The sequence below is a fragment of the Leucopleurus acutus genome (assembly GCF_964270905.1).
Source record: "Leucopleurus acutus genome assembly, chromosome: 8".
NCBI lineage: Eukaryota > Metazoa > Chordata > Mammalia > Artiodactyla > Delphinidae > Leucopleurus > Leucopleurus acutus.
The window spans coordinates 61,641,126-61,667,142 of record NC_139151.1 but is presented as its reverse complement, the minus strand read 5'-3'; the positions used below and the strand labels follow the sequence as shown (position 1 = coordinate 61,667,142).

At 39.5% G+C, this 26,017-nt stretch overlaps 1 protein-coding gene across 2 annotated transcripts; it reads right to left on the bottom strand.

Annotated features, from left to right (window-relative positions):
- Positions 1–6,536: 6,536 nt before the first annotated feature.
- Positions 6,537–25,376, bottom strand: ZNF215 (zinc finger protein 215; the record flags this gene model as incomplete). 2 transcript variants are annotated; one of them, XM_082844352.1, is made up of 5 exons in its annotated part: positions 6,537–7,408; positions 16,423–16,518; positions 16,821–16,953; positions 18,337–18,425; positions 24,977–25,376. In XM_082844352.1, 5 exons carry the CDS (start codon positions 25,374–25,376, stop codon positions 6,537–6,539), a joined length of 1,590 nt encoding a protein of 529 aa, XP_082700478.1. The 2 variants fall into 2 exon arrangements, with proteins under 2 accessions (XP_082700478.1, XP_082700479.1); XM_082844353.1 differs by having other exon boundaries at positions 6,537–7,375.
- Between the last annotated feature and the right edge of the window lie 641 nt (positions 25,377–26,017).

The following is a 26,017-nucleotide window of genomic DNA, read 5'->3' as shown; positions in this document are numbered from 1 at the left end:
GTGCTAGTGGAACTCAAGGCAACTGCCACCCCAATAACGGTCCGTCAATACCCCATGAGTAGAAAAGCCAAAGATGGTATCCGTCCCCATATACAGAGGCTACTAGACTTGGGCATCTTAATAAGATGTCAATCAGCATGGAACACCCCTCTCCTGCCGGTAAAGAAACGAGGAACAAATGATTATCGGCCGGTGCAGGATCTACGAGAGGTAAACAAACGGGTGGCAGACCTCCACCCCACAGTTCCAAACCCTTACAACCTCCTGAGCACTCTTCCACCTCAACATACGTGGTATACTGTTTTGGACCTTAAAGATGCTTTTTTCTGTTTAAGACTCTCTCCCCTGAGCCAACCCTACTTTGCCTTCGAATGGAAAGATCCAACATCGGGAATGTCTGGTCAGCTGACATGGACACGGCTACCTCAGGGATTTAAGAACTCCCCGACCATCTTTGATGAAGCCCTCCATCAGGATTTGGCATTATATAGAGAATCAAATCCCCAGGTAACATTACTCCAATACGTTGATGATATTTTATTAGCTGCTGAGACCCAAGAAGATTGTATCAAGGGTACTGAAAAACTGTTAACGGAACTTGGAACCCTGGGATATAGAGCCTCAGCCAAGAAAGCACAAATATGCCAACAACAGGTCAGTTACCTGGGGTAGCTATTAAAAGGGGGGCAAAGATGGCTCACGGAGAGCAGAAAGGATGCAGTGGCCCAAATTCTGGCTCCCAAAAACGCCAGGCAGGTTAGAGAATTTTTGGGGACGGCCGGATTCTGTAGACTATGGATTCCAGGGTTTGCTGAGCTGGCAGCCCCATTGTACCCCCTAACCAAAAACAGCACTCCTTTCGTTTGGGGCGATAAGGAACAACGGGCTTTTGACCAAATCAAACGAGCTTTACTTTCAGCTCCAGCCCTAGGACTGCCAGATGTAACCAAACCTTTTCATTTATATGTGGCCGAAAATAAGGGCATTGCAAAAGGAGTATTGACTCAGAAATTGGGTCCCTGGAATCGCCCAGTTGCTTATTTGTCAAAAAAATTGGACCCTGTGGCATCAGGATGGCCCACCTGTTTAAAGATAATCGCTGCAGTGGCCGTTCTAGTCAAAGATGCTGACAAACTAACTTTAGGACAAAATCTAACGATAACAGCTCCTCATGCCCTGGAAAATGTAGTCCGTCAACCACCGGATAGGTGGCTAACTAATGCCAGGATGACCCATTACCAAACCCTGTTGCTAAACTCAGATCGCATCAAGTTTGCTCCAGCCACAGGACTCAATCCAGCCACCTTGCTACCTGATCCTGACTTGGAAGGCTCCACCATCATACATGATTGTCAGGAAGTACTGGCCGCAGCACACGGCAGTAGGCCAGATCTGATGGACCTGCCCCTCCCTGATGCTGATTTCACCTGGTTCACGGATGGGAGCAGTTTCCTGGAGGAAGGTAAGCGTCGAACTGGGGCAGCCATGGTAGACGGAAAACAAGTCATATGGGCAGCGGCGCTACCACAAGGGACCTCAGCCCAACGAGCTGAATTAATTGCCCTGACGAGGGCATTAGAGATGGCAGAGAATAAAAAAATAAACATCTACACAGACAGTAGATATGCGTTTGCTACCGCTCATATCCACGGTGCCATTTACCAACAGAGAGGGCTACTAACTTCAGGTGGCAAAGAAATTAAAAACAAAGACAAAATCATGGCTTTGTTGACTGCACTCATGCTTCCTACTAAAGTCAGTATCATCCACTGCCCTGGACATCAAAAAGGAAATACCCCAATAATTAGGGGAAATAATATGGTTGACCAAGTGGCCCGAGAAATAGCATCGGGAGAAGTCATTCTAGGACTGTCAGATAAAGTTCCTGAAAAACCAGGCCGCAACGAAGAAATCATCCCGGCCACAACAAAAGGAACTTTGTCCCCTCAGCAAGCAGAATCCATGTTACAACAGATGCACAGATGGACACATTTGGGGACTAAAAAGATGGTAGCCTTGTTACAAAAAGCCGGGTACGAAACCCCTGGAATGACAAAATTAGCTGAACAAATTGTGCAGGAATGCGTCCCATGTCAACAGGTAAATGCTCACAAAGGGAAACTTGAAACTGGAAAGAGACTCAGGGGGGACCGCCCAGGAACTTACTGGGAGGTGGACTTTACCGAAGTGCGTCCTGGAAGGTACGGTAATAAATACCTTTTAGTTTTTGTAGACACTTTTTCAGGATGGATAGAGGCTTTCCCAACAAAGAAAGAAACAGCTGCTGTAGTAGCCAAGAAGATTTTAGAAGAAATTTTTCCTCGATTTGGAGCACCAAAGGTAATAGGGTCTGATAATGGTCCAGCCTTCGTCGCCCAGGTAAGTCAGGATGTGGCCAGATATTTGGGGACTGATTGGAAATTACATTGTGCATATAGACCCCAGAGTTCAGGTCAGGTAAAAAGAATGAATAGAACTCTAAAAGAGACCCTAACCAAATTGTCCTTGGAGACTGGCGGTACAGATTGGACGGTGCTCCTTCCTTTAGCCCTGTTCCGGGTTAGGAATACACCTTCCCGGTACCATCTTACTCCTTTTGAGGTGCTATACGGGGCCCCACCTCCCCTTCTCACCTTAGGAGAAGAAATAAAACCAGACTGTCAAAATAACACTGACTTGTATGCTAGGCTATTGGGACTCCAACTGGTCCAAAAGGAGATATGGTCCCAACTCGCCGAGGCCTACCAACCGGGAACACCGGGAACACCGGGAGAAACTCATCCTTTCCAAGTTGGAGACTCTGTATACGTCCGTCGGCATCGAACCCAGACGTTGGAACCTCGATGGAAAGGACCATACACTGTCCTCCTAACCACCCCAACGGCCATAAAAGTGGACGGCATCGCTGCCTGGATCCATGCTTCACACGTGAAAGCTGCACCAGCGGTGGCATCATCAGGATGGCAGGCCCAAAGAACCAACAACCCGCTCAAACTCAAGCTTCTACGAACCTAAGACTTATAATTTTGGTTTTACTGCCTTTACTGACTGTAAGTGATTTTAGCCCTCACCTGCCCCAACGTCTAACTTGGCAGGTAATTTCTCAAACTGGAGATATAACCTGGTCCATTAGCCATACTGCCCCTCCCTGGACCTGGTGGCCAGACCTTTTTCCTGATGTCTGTAAACTGGCCATAGGAGCTCCCTATTGGGATCTAGAGAGTTATGATCAGCATAATGCTCCGTCCCAACTTCTAACTAAAGCTGATTACTCTGGAGAGGGTTGTAAAAACCAGGTCCGAAGAAGTTGGCTCAGAACCCTCTCCTTCTATGTATGCCCCGGGTTCCATCGCCCCCGATCCCTGAATTATAAATGTGGGGGAACTGAAAATTTATATTGCCAAAACTGGGGATGTGAAACCACAGGAGATACTTATTGGAGACCCACCTCAACTTGGGATTTTATTACAGTAACAGCCAACTACACTCATACTTCTTATAGGGGTCCCCGACCCGTCGCCCCCGAATGTTCAGGATGGTGCCACCCCCTCAAAATTTCCTTTAGTAATCCTGGAAAAAAAGATAAAAAATGGGTAAATGGCCACTCATGGGACATTAGATTTTACAAGAATGGATATGATTTGGAAATATTAATGACCCTTAAGCTAAAGATTGAGACTCCTGCTCCTATATCAATAGGCCCAAATCCCGTACTTGGCCCCCCTTTGCTTCCCCCGGCCCCTTCAACTACGTCAACAAAGAATGAGACTAATGAAACCTCTGGATCCAAAGAACCCACAGTTAAGCCTGGGACTCCTCAGGATAGGATGCTTTCTTTGGTGCAGGCAGCCTTTACGGTCCTTAATGCTACAAACCCGGAGGCTACAAAATCATGTTGGCTCTGTTATGCTGCCCCTCCCCCTTATTATGATGCTATAGGATATAGTTCTAATTATACTAATGTCAGCTCCCCGGACCATTGTCGATGGAAACAGAAAGGGAACAGTAAATTAACTCTGTCTTCGGTTTCTGGAAATGGTACTTGTATAGGAACACCTCCCCAGTCCCATCGACACCTTTGTCATGATTTCAGCCTCCCTTCAGGCTCGGGATATCTTGTACCTCCCCAAGATGGATGGTGGACATGTAACACGGGGCTAACCCCTTGTGTCTCTCTAGAGGTTCTCAACAATTCAGCTGATTTTTGTGTGCTAGTGCAATTAGTTCCTAGACTTATCTATCATTCAGATTCGTCCTTCTTAGATGAATACGAGGGAAAAACAAAAAGGAAGAGAGAACCTGTAACCCTCACATTGGCTGTCCTTCTAGGACTAGGAATACCTGCCGGGATAGGAACAGGAACCACAGCCTTCATACAACAACCCCAGTATTATACAAGTTTAAGACAGGCTGTAGACATCGACCTTCGAGCATTAGAAAGTTCCATAACTCAACTAAAGGAATCACTCACCTCACTTTCAGAAATGGTGTTGCAGAATAGAAGAGGCCTAGATTTGCTGTTTCTTAAAGAAGGGGGATTATGCGCTGCTCTAAAAAAAGAATGTTGCTTTTATATTGATCATTCAGGAACCATTACCAAAACCATGGATAAACTAAGGGAACGCTTAGATAAAAGACAAAGGGAGAGAGAAAACAAAAAAGGATGGTTTCAATCATGGTTTGATAAGTCCCCCTGGTTTACCACCTTAATCTCTACTCTGTTGGGACCTCTTATTGTTTTATTAATGATTTTAACTTTTGGACCATGTGTTCTAAATCGCTTGATAGCATTTATTAGAGAACGTATCATTACTGTACAAGTTCTAATGTTAAGACAACAGTACCAAAGTTTACGAACAGAAGGTTGAGATTCCATGATTGGAATCAATAGTCACAAGAAAAAGGGGGGAAATGTGGGACTCGAGGGACATTGTTCCAGCTAATGATTAAGAACTCTCCAGACAATAGGGGCTTCTTAGACAATGGGTGAATTTCCAGGATGTCCGGCCCCCTTCCGAGAAGGAGGGAGATAACAAAATGTAAAAAAGGTGTCTGTCAAAGACCAATCAGGCAGCTGGGGAGAAGGAGGGAGATAACAAAATGTAAAAAAGGTGTCTGTCAAAGACCAATCAGGCAGCTGGGGACAAGTTCCCTCTCTGGTCCGAGCCTAAGCCGGGACCAATCAGCAGGAGAACACAACCAAATCTATAATTTACATACGGGGAAGTGGGAACCTATAAAACTGACATATTCGCGCCCAAAAGGGTTCCTTCTTCGACCTCCTGCGTGAGGACCAAGGAACCCCGGTGCACCGGCCTTCAATAAACCTCTTGCGTTTTGCATCGACTTCCGACTCTTGTTTCCTGGGCGAGTCGAAACTCCTAGGAGACCGCGCAGGTCTAACAATACCTCAAGAATTTCCTATGTTCAGAGTGTTTTTCTCTTAGGATTCTCCACAAGTTGCCTTATGTTTATATGAATTGCCCTGTCAATTATCAATACTTGTGTAGGGTTTTGTCTTAATTTAACAGCTTGTGATGTAAAGAATGAACAAATGAACATAGAATAATTTTTCACATTTATTAACTCATCATAGGGGTTCACTCCAGAATATGTTTTCTGCTTTTGGATAACATACGAACTCTGACAAAAGTCACCATCAACGTTCATTGGCAATGTCTCCAGTATGAATCTTTGGGGGCAAATTAAGATAAACATCTTGTCTCAAGAACCCTTTGGGATCCTGATGTAGCTTACAGAAAAAAGAGGCAGTTCTGGTACACAGAGTATTAGGACAGTCTGTTCACCTTTTAATGTTTGGGATAAATGACAGCCCAAGGCTATGGATGTCTCTCAAGCCTAGATCCCAAACAGTACTTCAACAAATGCAGATGTTGAGAATACATGTAGATTAACAACACATCCACCCACCATTGCAGTTGAAAACCCTCTTCCAGTTCCAGTCCCCACTCCACACGAGGACACCTAAGGATATTACTAGGTGTGAAGTAACTGGCTGTCACTGTGGTCTTCGCCATTAATTCAGAGTCAGTCCTTAGAAGTGTCTTTCTATGGATATATTCTTGTGAGTTCCTGGTTTCTTGTGACCTTCTTATAAGGACTGAAAGTTTGAGTTTTATTAGATGTCAACTCCAAGGGTATTGCTTGGCTCCTCCCTAATATCTACTTCATCAATAGATCAGGTAAATATAAGTATTCCATAGGTTCCATTTATGAACTAGGGAAAGATGATGGTAATGGATATCGGAATAATGACAGACAAACACTATCATGTGGATATGTTTAACTCTGAACCCTTATGACTTCATTTGAAGCCTGGAAAAGCTCCCTCAGATTTCTATCCAATAACAGATTTATCTCCATATTAATTCAGTCATATCAATTAAAGAATAATCTCCAACAAACATTTTCTTTCATTTACTATATTCACAGGATTCCTTCCGGAATAAATTCATGGACTTTGAATGAGTTCTGACTGAAGATAATCCCACATTCTTCCTGTCATAGGACTTCTCTCAAGTATGAAGTTTTTGGTGTTTAATCAGGTTTGAACTCCTGTTGAAAGTTTTCTCACATTCCTTACATTTGAATGGTTTCTCTCCTGTATGAATCACTTGATGTCGAATAAGTGAGGAGCTCCGGGTGAAGGATTTTCCACAGTTAACACATTCATAGGGATTATTTGCAGAACAGAATCTTGGATTTTTATTACTGTCTTCAGGCTGACTGAGGAGTTTTACATATTTATTGCCTTCGGAGGCCTTTGCTTCAGTGTGAATTTTTTGATGCTTAGTAAGGTTTGTACGTCGGTTGAAGAATCTTCCACATTCATTGCATTTATAGGGTTTCTCTCCTGTGTGAATGATTTGATGTCGAACAAGAGACGAACTGCGGCTGAAGGCCTTCCCACATTGATAACATTCATAGGAATTCACTGTGGCATGACTTTTTGGGTGCTGAGTATTTGTATTCAAGTTCAAGGCATTCCCACTTCCGTTATATTCTGAATGTTGCTTACCTACTGAGTCTAAATTAAATTCGATGTTAGTTTTAAGCTGATCACACTTTGGGGAACCCCTTCTCATAGGAACTCCCTGTTGTGTGTCAAAAGTTGAGTTAACTGACTTAACATCAAAACTTCCCTTATTTTCACTATATTCAAAGTCTCCCTCCTCAGTGTAGACTGCATTATGAGCGAAAGCTTCTTGTGGCAAATTTATGTCCCAGTGTTCCTGGTTCTTATATAACCAATCATCACTTTTCCAGGCATCTAAAGGAGGATGTCCATTTTCAGTCAGTCTTGTCATAATCACTGCATGGGATGATTCTTCTCCAGAAATTCTCTGCTTTGGAACTAAATCCTGATTTTCTGAAACTATCTCTCTGTCTAAAAATAAATTTAAAAGTCCATGAACTAGAAGAAGGGAAACTGCTTAATTAGGAAAGGGACACTAAGCCATATAAGGGTATACGCATATTTTATGGGTCTTTAAATACAGAATGGAAATGTGAGGCAAGGTTAGAAAACAAGGATTAACGAAGAAATAAATGGGATAAAAATATTTTTAAAAGGATCAGGAGATCATAAAATCTGAGAGCTATTCAAGAATACTAAGGAGAATACACAGAACTTAGGTAAAATATCAGCATATGAACTGGGATGGCATGGCATATCACAGTTCAAGCCATCACTGGTTCATAACTAGTCTGTGAAAGTTATACCTAATCTTCCTTTCTCTAGCATCCTGTCTCTTTTACCCCAAGGTGTTCCACATAATAGCCCTTCAAAAATACCAATTTAATCATTTCTTCAGGAACATGTCTAAATTTATAGGTCCCATAGCTTAACAGCTAAAAGCAAACTTGCAATCATAGTGCCCCTATTTTCCATACAGAGCAATTATTCCCTGCATTTAACAGAGGCAGAAATAACTGTAATATATGATAGCAGGGAAACCAGTCTTATCCTGGGCTCAAAATAATCACTCCTGATTCTAACAGTGCTCAGACACTTCTATGTGTTTCCTAGAACTCAAAACTTTACCTATTCTGATTCAGGTTGGGTTCTTCTGTTTTCACCTGCCTTCATTTCTCTATTTCATTTGATAAAGTTCCAGTTTCCTTCTCAAATTCCTTTTTCACTTAGTTTCTATATAAATATACCCAGTATACTGTATATTCACTGTGTTTTCTCTAGTTGCAGTGAGCGGGGGCTACTCTTCATTGTGGTGCACGGGCTTCTCATTGTGGTGGCTTCTCTTGTTGCAGAGCATGGGCTCTAGGCACGTGGGCTTCAGTAGTTGTTGTGCATGTGCTCAGTAGTGTGGTTCGCAGGCTCTAAAGCGCAGGGCTTAGTTGCTCCGCAGCATGTGGGATCTTCCCGGATCAGGGATCGAACCTGTGTCCCTTGCGTTGGCAGGCGTATTCTTAACCACTGCGTCACCAGGGAAGTCCCTGGGCCTAGCCTTTAAAAGACCCACAGCTTTCAATTCCTCTCAGGATGTTCCCTCTCAGAACCTTGTTGCCATGCTGTGAGAAGTCCTTGCCTCAGTAGAGGCCATGTATAGGTGTTGTGGTCCACAGGACTAGCTAAGTTCCCAGTGACAGCTAGCATCAACTTTCATCTATGTGATCATAGTTGTAATGGCCAAGTCATCTTGGCCATTCCATCCCAGTCAAGCTCCCAGAACACTGCATCCTCAGCGAACATCATAGGGAATGTAAGAACTCCTAAGTCAACTCATGAAATTGTGAGAATTAATAAAATAATTGTTTTAAGTCACTAAGTTTTAGGGTAATTTGTTAGAAATAATAGATGACCAAAATAGTAATTTTGTTCTAGTAGTATTTATTAAATAGCAAAATTCCTAGTTGTATTTCCCTAAGTAAATCTATGTTCTCCTCATATTTGTACAACTCATTTTTCATGCAACTTCCTTACTTCTATTTCTAAAATCACGCTCATGTATTTTGTTATTTTCAAGTCACTTGCTTCTAATATGTAGAAAAGCTGCTAATATTTTTATTTTATATCTGGCCACCTTAACGAAATTCTAAACAGATATAATCATTTTGATACTGAGTCTCTTGGATTTTCTAAGTAGAAAGTTATCATACACAAATAGATTTTTCTCTTTTCTATTAATTTTCTCATTTGTTTCATTTATTTTTCTTTCATTAGTTTAAACCTTCAGGTAAATATTAAATAATTATGGTAATAGGACTAAGAATCTGTTGATTTTAGTGTTAATACCACTGTTTATCTTTACACATAATATTAACCAATGATTTGTTCTCTTTTTGCTCTAATAGATTTCAAATCACTGGCTTATTCCTGACCACTAATTCCAAACTCATAAACCGTGCTTTATCTATAAGACCTTGTTCCTGTCTCTAACCTAAAACAAAAATAAACACTTTAAACCTTAGCCTATAATCCTAATTCTGGGTCTCTGCCTACTTCTCTTCTGGAGACCAGCCCTTGCCAAACCACCTCTGCCTTTCTTTGGCCTAACAATTTTCCCCAACTTCTCAAATCACCTAGTTAGTTAAACTCTCCAAAATCTGGCTTTATATTCTCTATCCAAATTTACCTTACACTGTCTCTAGTAAACTTGGATCATTGATTCTTATTCTAGATCTGAAACATTTGGTAAGCCTTAAAAATATACATGTGTGGGGCTTCCCTGGTGGTGCAGTGGTTGAGAGTCCGCCTGCCGATGCAGGGGACATGGATTCGTGCCCCGGTCCAGGAAGATACCACATGCCGCGGAGCAGCTGGGCCCGTGAGCCATGGCTGCTGAGCCTGCGCATCCGGAGCCTGTGCTCTGCAACGGGATAGGCCACAACAGTGAGAGGCCTGCGTACCGCAAAAAAAAAAAAAAAAAAAAAAAAAAATATATATATATATATATATACACGTGTGTGTAGAAAATCCTAAAGACGCTACCAGAAAACTACTAGAGCTCATCAATGAATTCAGTAGCGTTGCAGGATACAAAATTAATACACAGAAATCTGTTGCATTTCTATACACTAACAACAAAAGATCAGAAAGAGAAATTAAGGAAACAATCCCGTTTACCATCATATCAAAAAGAATAAAATACCTAAGAGTAAACCTACCTAAGGAGGCAAAAAAAACCTGTACTCTGAAAACTATAAGATGCTGATGAAAGAAATCAAAGATGACACAAACAGATGGAAGGATATACCATGTACTTGGATTGGAAGAATCAATATTGCCAAAATGACTATACTACCTAAGGCAATCTACAGATTCAATGCAATCTCTATCAAATTACATTTTGTGTAATTGGCATTACACAAACAAACTTATGGTTACCAAAGGAGAAGGGGGAAGGGATAAATTAGGAGTTTGAGATTAATATATACACACTACTATATACATACTGTGAAAATGGCATTTTTCACAGTAGAACGAAAAATTTTTTAATTCCTATGGAAACATAAAAGACAATCTTGAGAATAGCTGAAGCAATCTTGAGAAAGAAAATGGAGCTGGAGGAACCAGGCTCCCTGACTTCAGACTATACTACAAAGCTACAGTGATCACAACAGTATGGTACTGGCACAAAAACAAATACAGATCAGTGAAACAGGATAGAAAGCCCAGAAATAAACCCATGCACCTACGGTCAATTAATCTACCATAAAGGAGGCAAGAATATACAGTGGATAAAAGACAGTCTCTTCAATAAGTGGTGCCAGGAAAAGTGGACAGGCTACATGTAAAAGAATGAAATTAGAACATTCTCTAACCCCATATACAAAAATAAACTCAAAATGAATTAAAAACCTAAATGTAAAACCAGATACTATAAAACTCGTATAAAAACATAGGCAGAACACTCTGACAAAAAATGCAGCAATATCTTTTTGGGTCCATCTCCTAGAGTAATGAAAATAAAAACAAAAATAAATAAATGGGACCTAATTAAACTTAAAAACTTTTACACAGCAAAGGAAACCATAAACAAAACAAAAAGACAACCTACAGAATGGGAAAAATATTTGCAAATGATGCAACGGATAAGGGATTAATTTTCAAAATATACAAACAGCTCATATATCTCAATATCAAAAAAACAAACAACCCAATCCAAAAATGGGCAGAAGACCTAAATAGACATTTCTCCAAAGAAGACATACAGATGGCCAAGAGGCACATGAAAAGATGCTCAACATCCCTAATTATTAGAGAAATGCAAATCAAAACTACAATGAGGTATCACCTTAACACTGGTCAGAATGGCCATCATCAAAAATTCTATAAATAATAAATGCTGGAGAGGGTGTGGAGAAAAAGGAACCATCCTACATTGTTGGTGGGAATGTAAATTGGTACAGCCACTATGGAGAACAGTATGGAGATTTCCTTAAAAAACTAAAAATAGAACTACCATATGATCCTGCAATCCCACTCCTGGGCATATATCAACACAAAACCATAATTCAAAAAGATGCATGCACCTCAATGTTCACTGCAGCACTATTTACAATAGCCAAGACGTGGAAGCAACCTAAGTGTCCATCAACAGAGGAATGGATAAAAAAGATGTGGTACATATATACAATGGAATATTACTCAGCTATAAAAAAGAATGAAATAATACCATTTGCAGCAACATGGATGGACTAGAGATTATCATACTAAATGAAATGAGTCAGAAAGAAAAGGACAAATATCATGATGTCACCCATATGTGGAATCTAAAAAAAAAGAAATGATACAAATGAACTTAAATACAAAATAGAAATAGACCTACTGACATAGAAAACAAACTTATGGTTACCAAAGGGGAAGGGGGGACGGAAAATTAGGAGTTTGAGATTAATATATACACACTTCTATATATAAAATAGATAAACAACAAGGACCTACTGTATAGCACAGGGAACTGTACTCAGTATTTTGTAATAACCATTAAGGGAAAAGAATCTGAAAAAGAATATATATATATATATATATATATATATTCATTCCATATATATATGGAATCACTTTGCTGTACACCTGAAACTAACATAACATTGTAAATCAACTACACTTCAATTCAAAAAAATGTGGAAATCTTAAAAAAAATGCATGATGCATGTGTGTATTTGTGTGTGTGTATACATGTGCCATGTGGCCAAGTTGGGCTTCTCATAAGCATAGTGGTATCAGGGTACTAAAACTAGTGGCTGCTGAATTCCAGGAGAAAGAAGCGGAAGCTGCAAGTCCTGTTACAGGCTAGACCTGGAACTGGCACAGTGTCACTTCTGCTACATTTTATTGATCAAAGAATCTAGTGCCAGCTCAGAGTCAAGGGGAGGGAAAACAACATCTACACTTCAATGGAGGGAGTGACAAAGATTTTGTGGCCATCATTAATCCACCAAAATCCATTAACTGGTAAAATAAATGACATTTACTGAAGTAATTTGCAGATTGATTAAGGTATATTATATTTAAATAATGAAGTAGATGGAGTCAGAATAAAATGAAAAAATGTTCCTTAGTTTTGGGATGGAAAAATTCTTATGTATAAAATTAACAGATATAAAACAATGGGGGAGATACATGATAACATAAAAAATATGGCATGCTCCATGAATAAAATAATTTTTAAAAATGTCTTCAGACACATCTCATTTGCCACAAATATGGTCAATAGTGAGAATTTAACATAAGCTTATAATATACTAATTAAAAACCTCTAAAATCTTGATAATGGACATAAAAGAACCATTTACTGAATCACAGGTGACCAAAACAAATAATTTTTACTTTTCTCATAATCCAGTATCTATCCATCTATCTATCTGTTTCTTTGGTTCCTACATATGTGCAAAAGGTGCAGACATAAATGTAGGCAGAAAGAGACGTGTCACCTTCCCTCAAGGAACACAAAGCCTAGGGTGAGACAGAGACTCACAGAGACACATGTAGAGTATATTTGTGATAAATGGTAAGAGGAAAAGAATATGGTGCTATGGGAGTATATAGAAAAAACTAACCTAGTTAAGAAATGCTTCCCTGAGGAGATATGGACCTATTTGAGATCTGAAGGAATAGGAGTCAACTAGGCAAAGACAGGAGGAAGAGCATTAAGTAAAGAAACAACACGCACAGAGGTCCTGTGATGGGAGAGGGCAAGCCACACTCAAGGGACAACAGAAATATGTTCCCTATGGAAGTGTTTTTTCTCTACTGAACCCCAACACCTATCAGAGCGCACAGGGCACAGTAGATGCTAATACATATTTGATGCTGGCTGACAGAGTAGATCAGTGTGGTTTGAGTGCAAAAAGGATGTCCTGTGAGATGAGGTTGGAAAAGTAGGTAGGGACAAGTGTGTTGTGAAGTAAGCAAAACTGAATTCAGTACAGAGGTTTCAGCAAGTACATGATAAACCATGATCTCCATGACTGCAGTGTGGTTCAAACACTGGAGTTGTGGAGGGGAGACAGAGCTAAGAGGGAAGCCAAGATCTCGTATTAAGACAAGAGGCTATGGTGATAGTTCAGGTGAGAGATGACAGGACATGGACTACAGTAATAGCATTGCAGATAGAGAAGTAGAGACATTTAAGAGATATGTAGGATAAAAAACAAGTATTAGAGAGGTGAAGGAGAAGAGGCTGTCAAGGATAATACTTAAACTATACTTGTATAACTGGATGGATGGCAGCTCATCCAGCTAGGGAACAATGGAAGAATACTGGAAAGGAAAAAAATCACTTGGGTTTTATGAAATTTAAGGCATCTTTGAGACATCCAAGAGAAATGTCATGTGTATATAAATTTTAGTTCAGAGCTGAAGCCTGAGCTGGGGATATGAACTTGTAAGCTGCTATAAATGTGTGATAATTGAAGCTTCAGTTGTAGATGGAAGAAAATACAGAGTCAAAAGAGAAGACAGGATGAGATCAAATGTTGAAAAACTGAAATGTATTAGATAGGTAGAGAAGGACAGGTCTGCAGTAGACAGAGACAGACTAGCCAGAAAGAGAAGAAACTCAGGAGTATTACAGGAACCTAGGAGTGTTTTCAGAACGAGCAGCAGTTAACAGTGTCACTTGCTGTGGAGAAGTCAAATGAGAGAAGGAATTAAAAAGTGTCCCCTGAAGCTCGCTCCGATAAAGTCATGAGTGACTTGAACAAGAACTGTTTAAGATTAGTATTTTGGGTAAGAGCTCAACAGGAACAGGTTGAGGAATAAAAGATGAGGAAAAGAGAAAAGCAAGTATAAAACACCCGGAGAAGTCTGGCTATAAAGAGGTGAGAAACAGAGTATTAGAAGAGGGTGTAGGGTTGAGAGAGAAAGTTAAAAAATTAATAATGACCTGAAAATGTTAAAAGGCTAATGGGAGAATGAGGCAGAAATGGTGAAAAAATAAGTTAAAAAAAGCAGGGAGAAATGTGGTTGAAAGGATAATCAGGGAGAGGATTTACCTTATGAAAGAAGAAATGGAGTCAATTGCCTAACAAATTAATAAAGATTTCAGGTAAATAATACCCAGTGTTTGCTCAGGTGATAATAGAGATATAATAACTAAAGTGATAGTAACACTCTCATTATTAGTGAGTATGAGTTGGTAGTAGACAACATGGTTCTTTTGTAGACAATATAACCTAATGTAACAAGACAGTTAATATAGTTATACCCTTTGATGATGAAGTTTCTCTTCTAAGAAGGAATCCTGTGAAAGGAATCATATATGCCTGAAAACCTGGCAACAAACTAAATGTCCAACAGTTGGGGTGGGGAATGGTTCATTATTACACATGTATGTGAGGGGCTGTCATATGCAAATTAGAAACCACATTTTCATAGACTAATTAAATGGGTATTTGTTCATGATATCACATGAGGTGAGAAGAGCAGAATACATAATGACACATTCTCGATGATCCCAGTTTTGTTGAAAAATATTTACAAGCCATAGGCACACATCATCACAAAGAAAATGGCTTAAGAAAACAAACCACGATGTTAATACTGCATAGCTCTGGGTAGTGAGGTAACAGGGTGAGTTATATTCCTCTTCATACTTTATTTACTAAAATTTATATTAAGCACACAACAATTTCTAATTTTTCACAAACAAAATGTTAATAAGAATAAAGAGATTACGTTGAAGGTAGGAAGGCACAAGTTAAGGAGGTCTACAGTAAAAGAAGGAAAAATGGAAGATTACTGGAGTCACCCTAGTATAAAGCACTTCCTTTTCTTTAAAAGAGAGAATATGATTTAATGTTAGGTTGGCTAACATTTGCTTATATAACACCACATGCCAGACGCTGTTCTAAGTGTGCTACACATATCAACTCATTTAATCCTCATAGTAATGTGGAGGTAAACACTGTTACGTTACAGAAGAGGAAACTTGGCAGGGAGCCTGCCCCAGGCAACTCTGCCTGTGTTAAGAGTCTGTGTTCCTCCTCCTACACTGTTGGTGGGAATGTAAACTGGTGCAGCCACTATGGAGAACAGTATGGAGGTTCCTTAAAAAACTAAAAATAGAGTTGCCATATGATCCAGCAATCCCACTCCTGGGCATATATCCACACAAAACTATAATTCGAAAAGATACATGCACCCCAGTGTTCATGGCAGCACTATTTACAATAGCCAAGACATGGAAACAACCTAAATGTCCATTGACGGATGAATGGTAAAGACGTGGTACATATATGCAATGGAATATTACTCAGCTCTAAAAAGAATGAAATAATGCCAGTTGCAGCAACATGGATGGACCTAGAGATTATCACACTAAGTAAATCAGAAAAAAAAATCATATAGTATCACTTATATGTGGAATCTAAAATATGACACAAATGAACTTATCTACGAAACAGAAACAGACTCACAGACATAGAGAACAGACTTGTTGCCAAGGGGGAGGGAGGAGGGGAGGGATGGATTGGGAGTTTGGGATTAGCAAATGCAAACTATTATATATAGAATGGATAACTAACAAGGGCCTACTGTATAGCACAGGCAGCCATATTCAATATCCTATAATAAGCCATAATGGAAAAGAATATGAAAAAGAATACACACACACACACACACACACACACACACACACACATATATGCATAACTGAATCACTTTGCTGTACACCAGAAACTAACACAACATTGTAAACCAACTATACTTCAATTAAAAAAAAATAAAAGAGTCTGTGTTCCTAACCCACACCACTTTTTTGCCTGTCCATATAAGAAAAGGAATCTGTGAACAAAAAGCAATGACTTTTCTTCTTCAAAGTTTAGCTGGTTTGCTGTCACCTCCCAACCAACAACTCAAACCCTGGGTTGTACATTATCTGTGTATTTAATGAACAGAAGCTTCTTACAAATGCCTCAGATCTACCTGTTGCTTACCAAAAACAGTTGTTCTTAGAATTTCTTGCTCCATTATCCAACTTTTTTCCTTACTCTCCAACCTGGAGGTCTCAACTGGTTTGGAAAGTAGATGCTCTGTACATGGGGAAAAGGAAAACAAACAAACACATTTCAGACATTTTTATAGGGAAGAGAATCCCATCCCAAAGTAGTAGTCTAAGAGCTGCTAAAAGATAAGGCCAGTGGACCTGTGTATTTCTAGCTCTACATCAGAAAAGACTTTCAATCACATACAGCAAGAAAATCTGCTATTGTGCCCAGAAGTTATTAGGAAACCTAAACTGAAACCCAAATGCCCTCAACCACTTCAACAGTAGTTTTTAACAGTAGATGAAGAGACTACTAAAGGGCAGATTAGGTAAATACGCAGACGCCACCTTTATGCAATGAATTCAGGTTCCTATAGTTCTCCAGCATCACATCCCTGTACAGGTTCTTTACAGAAGGGTCCAGTTGCCCCCACTCTTCCTCGCTGAATTCCACAACCACATCTTCGAATGTCACTGGCTCCTAAAACATTAAGTTCCTTTTTAATCAAAGGTCTCAAAGATATTACTAGAGGAGAAATGAATTTGGAAAGAACAGGGTAGGTGGCAAGAATATACAAAAAAAAATTGATAGGACAACGTTTGGAGTTCCAAGTGATAAAAATCAAGTTACCTTAGGGGCCTATCAACTTGGTACTCTTTGAGGGCTGCGAAAGGAAAATGAAGGGCTGTCCTAACTCTAGATTAGCTTACATTTTAACCGAGGAGAAAAACCGGTTGGAATAATTGTGGAACAAAAAATTACTATAGAGTACAAATAATTTACACAGAAAGAGTTCAGAATAGGAAGAGTTTAAGGCAGATTTGAGGGAAATTTATAATGAAAATGTAGGCTCTCCTAGCAGAACAGGGAGCATCTCTAACTGAGAAACGCTGTCGGCTAATGCCTCATCCTTCAGGTCTCAGAGCCCAATGTCACTTTGTCAGATAGGCCTTTCCTGAATACCCAATAAAGTAGCCATCTTCCTAATCAGTCTGTTTCTTTATTTTCTCCCTAATAATTATTACCATCTGCAATTATCTTATTTGCTTGTGTTTGTCTACTTCTAGTAGTATGTAATCTCCACAAAGGCAGGCATTTTGTTTCATTTACTATCATATTCCCAGCCCTTAGAAATGTTAGGCACTGCATAAATACTGGTTATAAGGGCCTTCATCCCATCAGCTGTTGCACTTTTCTATCCAGCATTCTCAACCTTGTCCTTATAGTTTACCTTCAATCACACTGAAACACACAAATCCTCCCTCTGCCTCAGAGCCAGTCTTTGTGAATAAGTTGTCTACATGTGTTTTGCCTACCTCCTCACTTTTCCTCTTTCCTCAACCCTCTGCAACCTGGCTTCTATTCCCATGCATTCTTGTATCTCCACGATGTTAAGAGAATAGACACTACTCAGGCTGCACTTTTCTGAACTTTTAAAGGATTTCTCCTTGAAATATGGTCATTCCTTGCTTTCACAGTGACATCATGTTTTCCTGGTTTTCCTCTACCACTTTGGTCCTTTCACTTCAGTATCCTTTGAGGTTTCTTCTGCTCCTGCCTATTAAATGACATTGCTCAGGATTCTGCCCTTGGCTTACTTCACTTTTAATTCTAAACATTCCCTGGGTAGGCCCTATGTCTATACCTTCAATTATCATCTACAATCTCAAGGGTACAGATGCACAGAGAATATACAAAAATTAAATATTTTCCAAAAAGTGTATCATCAAGTAAAATAGAGCCGATGTCCAGCATATCATCAACTAAAATAGTCATGTTCTTAGACGGAACTATGTTTGGCAAAAGTTCACAGACCTAAAAAGAAAAAGCCGAGCATTACAATAGAGTGGAGCCCTAACTTACCTGGGATTTGCCTGTTAGGGAGTCAGCTTCCCTTTTTTCTTGCTTGATGCCCCCCTTCTGGAGTAGGGCAGAATCCTTGCAGGTTATACCTGAGGAAGACGAAGGAAAACATAGGGAGACAAGTTTTTCCTTGGAGAAACTTTTAATAATTATAGTACTTTTAACATGCTACTTCAGAAGTTTGAAATTTAATGATGTCAGGCTCTACCAGCAACCGGAATCTCCAGGAGTGGGGCCCAGATCTGATCTTTTTAAAAAGCTCTAAAAGTGATCTGCATATTCTACCAGGGGTCAAGAACTACTTGATCAGAGAGAGGGCCAAAATAATATTTTGATGCCTCGTCTGTGGTTATAGCAGATCCAAAAAAAATACTTTAATCTTGTCAGAACTAAATCCTAACTAAGGCTTAGCCACCACAGGCTGTAATTCTACTGGGAGCTAAGAATATTTTACCCAACCAATCACTTTCTCAAAGACATTGGGGATTAATCTACTCAAGGATTCTTTTCCTCTAAGTCGCTCTGTGTATACTATACACAGACTTAGGCAGTCTGGTCACCTTGGACTACTGACTCTTCCAGGACATAAAAACCTGAGCAGCAACCGATTCTCTTCTCCAGCCCTTTGGTGAGACGTATACCCAAGGGCTACTTCCTAATGTTTCTCCCAGATTCATTAATTACACCACTAATCCTCAAATGCCAGACTATGGGCCAATACTGGTCTGTGAAGAAGTTTTCATTGATTCAGCGTGAATTAAGAAAAAATAGAAAGAATGCAAGAAATATTTACGTTCTATAAATAAAGGCAGGATTTGAAAAAAAAATCCAAACTTCTCAGCAATTTGAATACTGCCACAAGATTACAGTCTGTTAACTTTATTCAGGCCTATAACACTCTGTGAAACCTCAGTCTACTCAGTCCCATAACCCCTAGGACAGTCAATACCACGTTCTTTTTTTATATGATTTATTTTTTAAATTAATTTTTATTGGAGTACAGTTACTTTACCATGTTGTGTTAGTTTCTGCTGTACAGCAAAGTGAATCAGCTACACATATACATATATCCCCTCTTTTTTGGATTACCTTTCCATTTAGGTCACCACAGAGCACTGAGTAGAGTTCCCTGTGCTATACAGTAGGTTCTCATTAGTTATCTATTTTATACATAGTAGAATATCACATTGTTTCTTATTCTTGTCATTCTTGGAAATATGTGAGATATCTTGATAAGATGCAAAAGCCTTCAATCAGCCATCCCTTTTTTATTGCTCTGAGCATTGTTTCCTTCCCGTAACTCTTCTTTCCTGCTGACTTCCTTCCTGAACCTTTACAGTTGTGTTCTCTGAAACTCTCATGCCATTCAAAGAAAAATTCCTATATATTCCCTAGCTCTTTATAAAATATTCTTTCTCCCTTCTAATCTAAAATGGATCTTGGCCACCATCAAAGCCACCTCTTCTCATCCTCCAATACTATGGTCTTGGTAGCTGTTTTGATATATTCATACTTCTCCATTCCCATTTCCTCATAAAGATTTTTCTACGCTCATACAAAAATTTTTCATAGTGGTTCATGCCATTTAGCGAGGGCCTTCTTGCTGTTGTAATACACTAAGCTATTGCAAATTCATTTATTCAGCCCGTATTTACTGAGTACCTCCCATGTGTGAGGCACACAAATGCCTGCCCTCAGGGAGCCTCTAGTCTGTCGTGAATGACAGACATTAAATAAGTAATTGCACTAGGTCAGTAAAAACTTTACTTAGCTAAAATTGTTGCTTTCCACACCAAATCATAATCTTTTCAACAACCCAGCCTGAAGACCCTTGACAACCTTGTTTCTAACAACCACCAGCAATCAAGCTACTTCCTTTTTCACACTGGGGCCCTTATATACTTCAGATTGTTCTACTCTGAGAACAAACTTGAATGAATCCATCCCTAACTATATTTTCCTATCCTTTCAACTTTCCTATCCTTTCATCAAGGTTCCACCATAGTACATTGCTTCTTTAATTTTCTCCCCGTCTATCATCCCTCTTGTGAAGTTACTTTCTTTTCTACGCAGCTTGGATTTTATGGTAAATCACTTGCAGATTTACTCTCTTCAGACTTGAAGTTCCTTGAACACTGATCCTTTATATTTAACATCCAATCTTAGCTTGATCCAGTAATCTCTTTTACTTCACCTTTTTAAATAATTGAGGTAAAATTCACATAACAAAAAATTCACCATATTAACCATTCTAAAGTACACAATTCATGGGTTTTAGTATATTCACAGTTTTGTGCAACCGTCACCACTATCTAATTCCAGAACATATTCATTACCCCCAAAAGTAACCCCATACCCGTTAAGGAGTCACCTCCCATTCCCCTTCCCTCCATGCTGTCTCTTTGGATTTGCCTATTCTGGGCATTCCATGTAAATTCAGTCCTATGGTATGTGACCTTTTTTGTCTGACTTCTTTAAATTAGCATATTTTGAAGGTTCATCCATGTTGTAGCATGTGTTAGTTCTTTGTTCCTCTTAATGGCTGAATAATACTCCACTGTATGAATATCAATTTGTTTATCCATTCATCAGTTGATGAACTTTTGGAATGCTTCCATTTTTTTGCTTATTATGAATAATGCTGCTATGAACATTCATATACAAATTTGTCAAATGCTTTTTCTGCATCAATTGAGATGATCATGTGATTCTTCCCTTCATTGTACTGGTATGGTGTATAATGTTGATTTTCACATTTGAACCATCCTTGTATTTCTGGGATAAATCCCACATGGTCATGGTGTATAATCCTCTTAATATGCTGCTGGGTTTGGTTCACTAGTTTTCTTTTCTTGTGATGTCTCTCTCTGGCTTTGGCATCAGATTAAAACTCCCAACATAGAATAGGTTAGGAAGTATTCCTGCCTTTTCTGTTTTTTAGAAGAGTCTGAGAAAGTTTGGTGTTAATTATTGTTTTAATGTTTGGTAGAATTCACCAGTGAAGCCATGTTGTCCTTGGGTTTACTTTGTTGAAATTTTAAAAATTACTGATTCAGTCTCTTTAGTTGTTACAGATGAGTTGAGTCACTTTTGGTAGTTTGGGAGTTTTTCTATTTCATCTAAGTTTTCACAGTATTCTCTGATAAACTTTTTGATTTATGCAAGGTCAGTAGTAATACCCCTACCTTTATTCCTGATTTTATTTTGGTCGTCTCTTTTTTTGCTTGGTCATTGTAGCTAAACTTTTATCAATGTTGTTGATGTTTTCAACCTTTTTTTGAATTTATAAAGTCTATATTCTTTGTTGTGTGTGCCCACTTAAGTCGGTTTCCTTAACTTAGTGGTTAGCTAGCAATTCCAGAGATTTCCTTAAATGCTTGAAATCAGAAAAACAAAAATCATTTCCTAGCCTTTGCAGATGGGCTGTCTGCATCAGAAAATGCCTTCAATACTTAGCCAGATAGTTTTCACCCCTGCCTTAGTCTTCATTTCCTGCTCGAGCAGAGCCTGAAGACCAGCCAGAGGTGAGAATCAGGGAATTCTCAGGTCTTTCTGAACATGTACCCAGACTTCTAGATCTCTAAGAATATGTAGGAGCTTTCAAATCCCTTACTCTCTAAAGCACCTTTCCTCCCATCTTTTTGTTTAGTCTATGTTTGTCCCAACTGTTTCTTTGCTGTCCCAGGTAGTAGTGGCTAATACATTCTTCATTAAATGTTTCTGACAAGTGCTAGCCAGGTAGCCACTTCAGCCCTGAGAGGTCTAAGGTAGGTAAAATATGGGCAAACCCTTTAAGTGGGTTCTTCAGGGATCCATGGCACGTTAAAAGAAAACAAAAGCCTTTCTCGGTCCTGTATTACCCTGAAACCTCTCATTTTCTTCCCAAACTTCTCAAGAATAGTCTATAATGATTATCACATTCCCACCTCATACTTCGTATTCTTTTGACCCATGTGATAGGCAGAATAGCCCCCTGAAATATCCATGCCCTAATCCTTGGATAAGGGGAGGTCCAGTGGTTAGGACTCAACACTTTCACTGCCAGGGCCGGGGTTCAACCTCTGGTAGGGCAACTAAGATCCCGCAAGCCTCATGGCACAGCCAAAAAAAAAAGGGACTCAGCAATATTAAAGTTAAAGATCCTTCAGATGAATAAATCATCCTGGGGACTTCCCTGGTGGTGCAGTGATTAAGAATCCACCTGCCAATGCATGGCATTGACACGGGTTTGATCCCTGGTCCGGGAAGATCCCACATGCCGCAGAGCAACTAAGCCCGCACGCCACAACTACTGAAGCCCATGCACTCTAGGGCCCGCAAGCCACAACTACTCAGCCCACGTGCTGCAACTACTGCAGCCCACACACCTAGAGTCTGTGCTCTGCAACAAGGGAAGCCACCGCAATGAGAAGCCCGAGCACTGCAACGAAGAGTAGCCCCTGCTCGCTGCAACTAGAGAAAGGCCGTGTGCAGCAACAAAGACCCGAGGCAGCCAAAAAATAAAAATTAAAAAAAAAATCATCCTGGATTATCTGGGTGGTCTCAATCCAATTACATTAATCTTGAAAAGTGGAGAACTTTTCCCAGCTGTGGTCAGTGAGACAGAGAGAGTGAAAGAGTGAGTGTGAGCATGTGCATGTATGCCAGCACACACCATGACAATAGTGTCAGAGAGATGGCAGTGTGAAAAGGACTTGGCTCACCATCGCCAGCTTTGAAGTTGGGGGAAAGGGAGCCTGAGGCCCAGAAAGAAATGAATTCCTGCTGGTGTCTTGATTTTAGCCCAGGGAGACCCATGTTAGACCACTAATCTAATCAACAATTTCAATAAATTATTTTCAATACTCATCTTAACAGGACCTTTTTGTTGCAACATTGTTGAACACTCCCTTCTTAAAGATTTCTTTTTTCTTAGCTCAAGATACCAATCTTTCCTGGTTCCTTGCTTTCTAGATTACTCCTTTCTAGCTTGCTTCCCTGAGTTTTCTTATTTTGCTCAGTACTTCATTTTATTTCCTTTTTGGCTAAGGACTAAATACAATCCCAATACCAGTATCATCACTGTTTCTAATCAATAATGCCTAGTCAAATATCCAGTCAGTTGCCTCATGTCTTATAAGGTCCACACATTCACATGATCAATTACACATGTTTTATGTTTCTTTTAATCTCTAAATCCCTCTTCCATAGCCCCTCCCTACTTCCTTACAATTATTTTGTTTTAGAAACTGGATTGTCTTGCAGTTTCTCACAGATTGGATTTTAGTAATGGCCTTCCCATGGTGTAGCTTAACATGTTCCTCTATTCTCTATTTTCTATAATTGGTAGTTAGATCTATGCCAGCTCTTAAATACTGGTTCTTCCTAAGGATTTGTATTTTTCCTACTTCCGTTCATACCTATAAGTTTCCATATTTTTCTTTCTTGATTTTAGCCCAGAGAGACCCACTGATCTACAAACCTGTAGGACTATACATTCATATTGTTTTAAGCAACAAAGTTTATGGTAATGTGTTACAGCAGCAACAGAAATTGTATACTTCTGAACACTAAAGCCATATTTTTAACTATATATTAGATTATTCACTGTGGTTGTCCCACAAAGACCTCAAGTTCAACATGCCACATAATTAATATATCAATCTCCTCTCCAACAAAAACTGTTACTTACACTGCATTCATGCAAGCCAGAACATTTGTCCCATTCACACCTAATATGTAAACCCTTTAGGTTCAAACTCCTCTGTTTTCCCAAATGCTTCCTCATTCTCTAACACCTGATCTACTACAATACTTCCTAATTGGTTTTCCTATTTTCAGAGCTCTCAGGGCTATCCTTTACTGCAGAAGTTGATAAACTTTTTCTGTAAAGATCCAGATTGTAAATATTTTATTTAGGCTTTGCAGGCAATACAGTCTCTGCTATAACTAATCAAGTCTAGTCATAGTATGAAAGCAGCTGTAGACAAAATGTAAATGTATGGGGTGTGGCTGTGTTCCAGTAAAACTTTATTTCCAAAAATATTTGGCCTATGGTCATAGTTTGCTGATCCCTGCTCTACACTGAAGCCAACACAGTATTTTTGAAAGGTAAATCAAATTATTGTACTCCCCTACTCAATCTGTGAGATCTCAGTTCAGCCTTCCTAGTATAGTAAAGTTCTTCATGATCTAGCCCTTGACATCTTCTAGCTTCAGAAAAAGTTCTTATGCTAAGTGAAATGAGTCAGATAGAGGAAGACAAATACTCTATGATATCACTTACATGTGGAATCAAAAAAAAGAACTAGTGAATATAACAAAAAAGAAACAGATTCACAGATATAGGAGAACAAACTAGTGGTTACCAGTGGGAAAAGGGAAGGGGGGAGGGACAATATAGGGATAGAGGATTAAGAAGTATAAAATATTATGTATAAAATAAGCTATAAGGATATATGGTACAACACAGGGAATATAGCCAATATTTTATGACTATAAATGGAGAATAACCTTTAAAAATTATGAATCACTATGTTATATACCTGTAACATAAATACTGTACATCAACTATGCATCCATAAAAAAATTTTTTTAAAAGATAATTTTTCTTCATATGGGAAGGGTCAACTATTCTACCTCCAATTTTCTATATTCTCACCTTCATCCTTAAGCATATCAATCACATCCTCTATCAGGCTCACCACTTCTTTGCTGTTCTTTGGATGTTGTAAATTCACCCAAGTCCTGACTTCTTCAGGGAGAATTGTCAGGAATTGTTCCAGTACCAATAGCTCTAGGATCTGCTTCTTTGTATGAATTTCTGGTCTCAGCCACTGAAGACAGAGCTCCCAGAGTTGACTCAGGGCTTCATGAGGCCCAGACACTTCCAAATACTGGAAATGTCTGAACTTTAGACGAGAGGCTTCACAGTCATCTGTCTCCACGACTGGGATGGATTCCGGCTGCCAAGACACATCTGCTCTCAGGACCTCACTTTGTTCGTGAGGAGCCAGGTTTTGAGGTTTTGAGATAGCCGTCAACTTGTTCAAAGGCTGCATCTTCCTACACAGAGCTCCCACTGCAGTTCAAATTTGTCTTATCAGAGGATTCCAATAATTCTCATGCTTGGGCTAAGCACTTGTGTACTATATACATATATATGCAGTGAGAAAAGTTTCAGGAGCTTCAGACGCAGAGCCAATATTCAGGCACCCAAGAGACTGAAAAAAAAGACATAAATATGACCTACAGATAATGAACATGGATAGGTCAAAAAGTGCATTCCCAGACTATAACGATCAAAAGTTTTAATTTGTTAGGATTTGCTATGAGCCAGTCTGCAATGCCCATCAATCGGGGAGGTCTTAGGCTCAATAAAACATTTAAACATTGCAGGACTACCACAGGTCATATTTGGCACTTAGGTTACTAAGAAGGCTATTGGACAGAAAACAAAGCTTGCTAACAGAGGCGTGAGTAACGGGAATTTTTCTTCAGTGGCAATTCTCACAGAGTATAGCTCAAGTGCAAGGAAATGTGGACCATGTAGGTTGGGCAGAAAGCATCTTGACTGAAAAGCCTTCTACAGGAGCTGATATCTAACAACTCTACGAGTGCAGCTCTCAGGGTTCCCCAAAGAGTGTGCCAGATTATGAGTCACCACGTTCAGGGAAGCTCAGATCCCGCTTTCTATCTGATT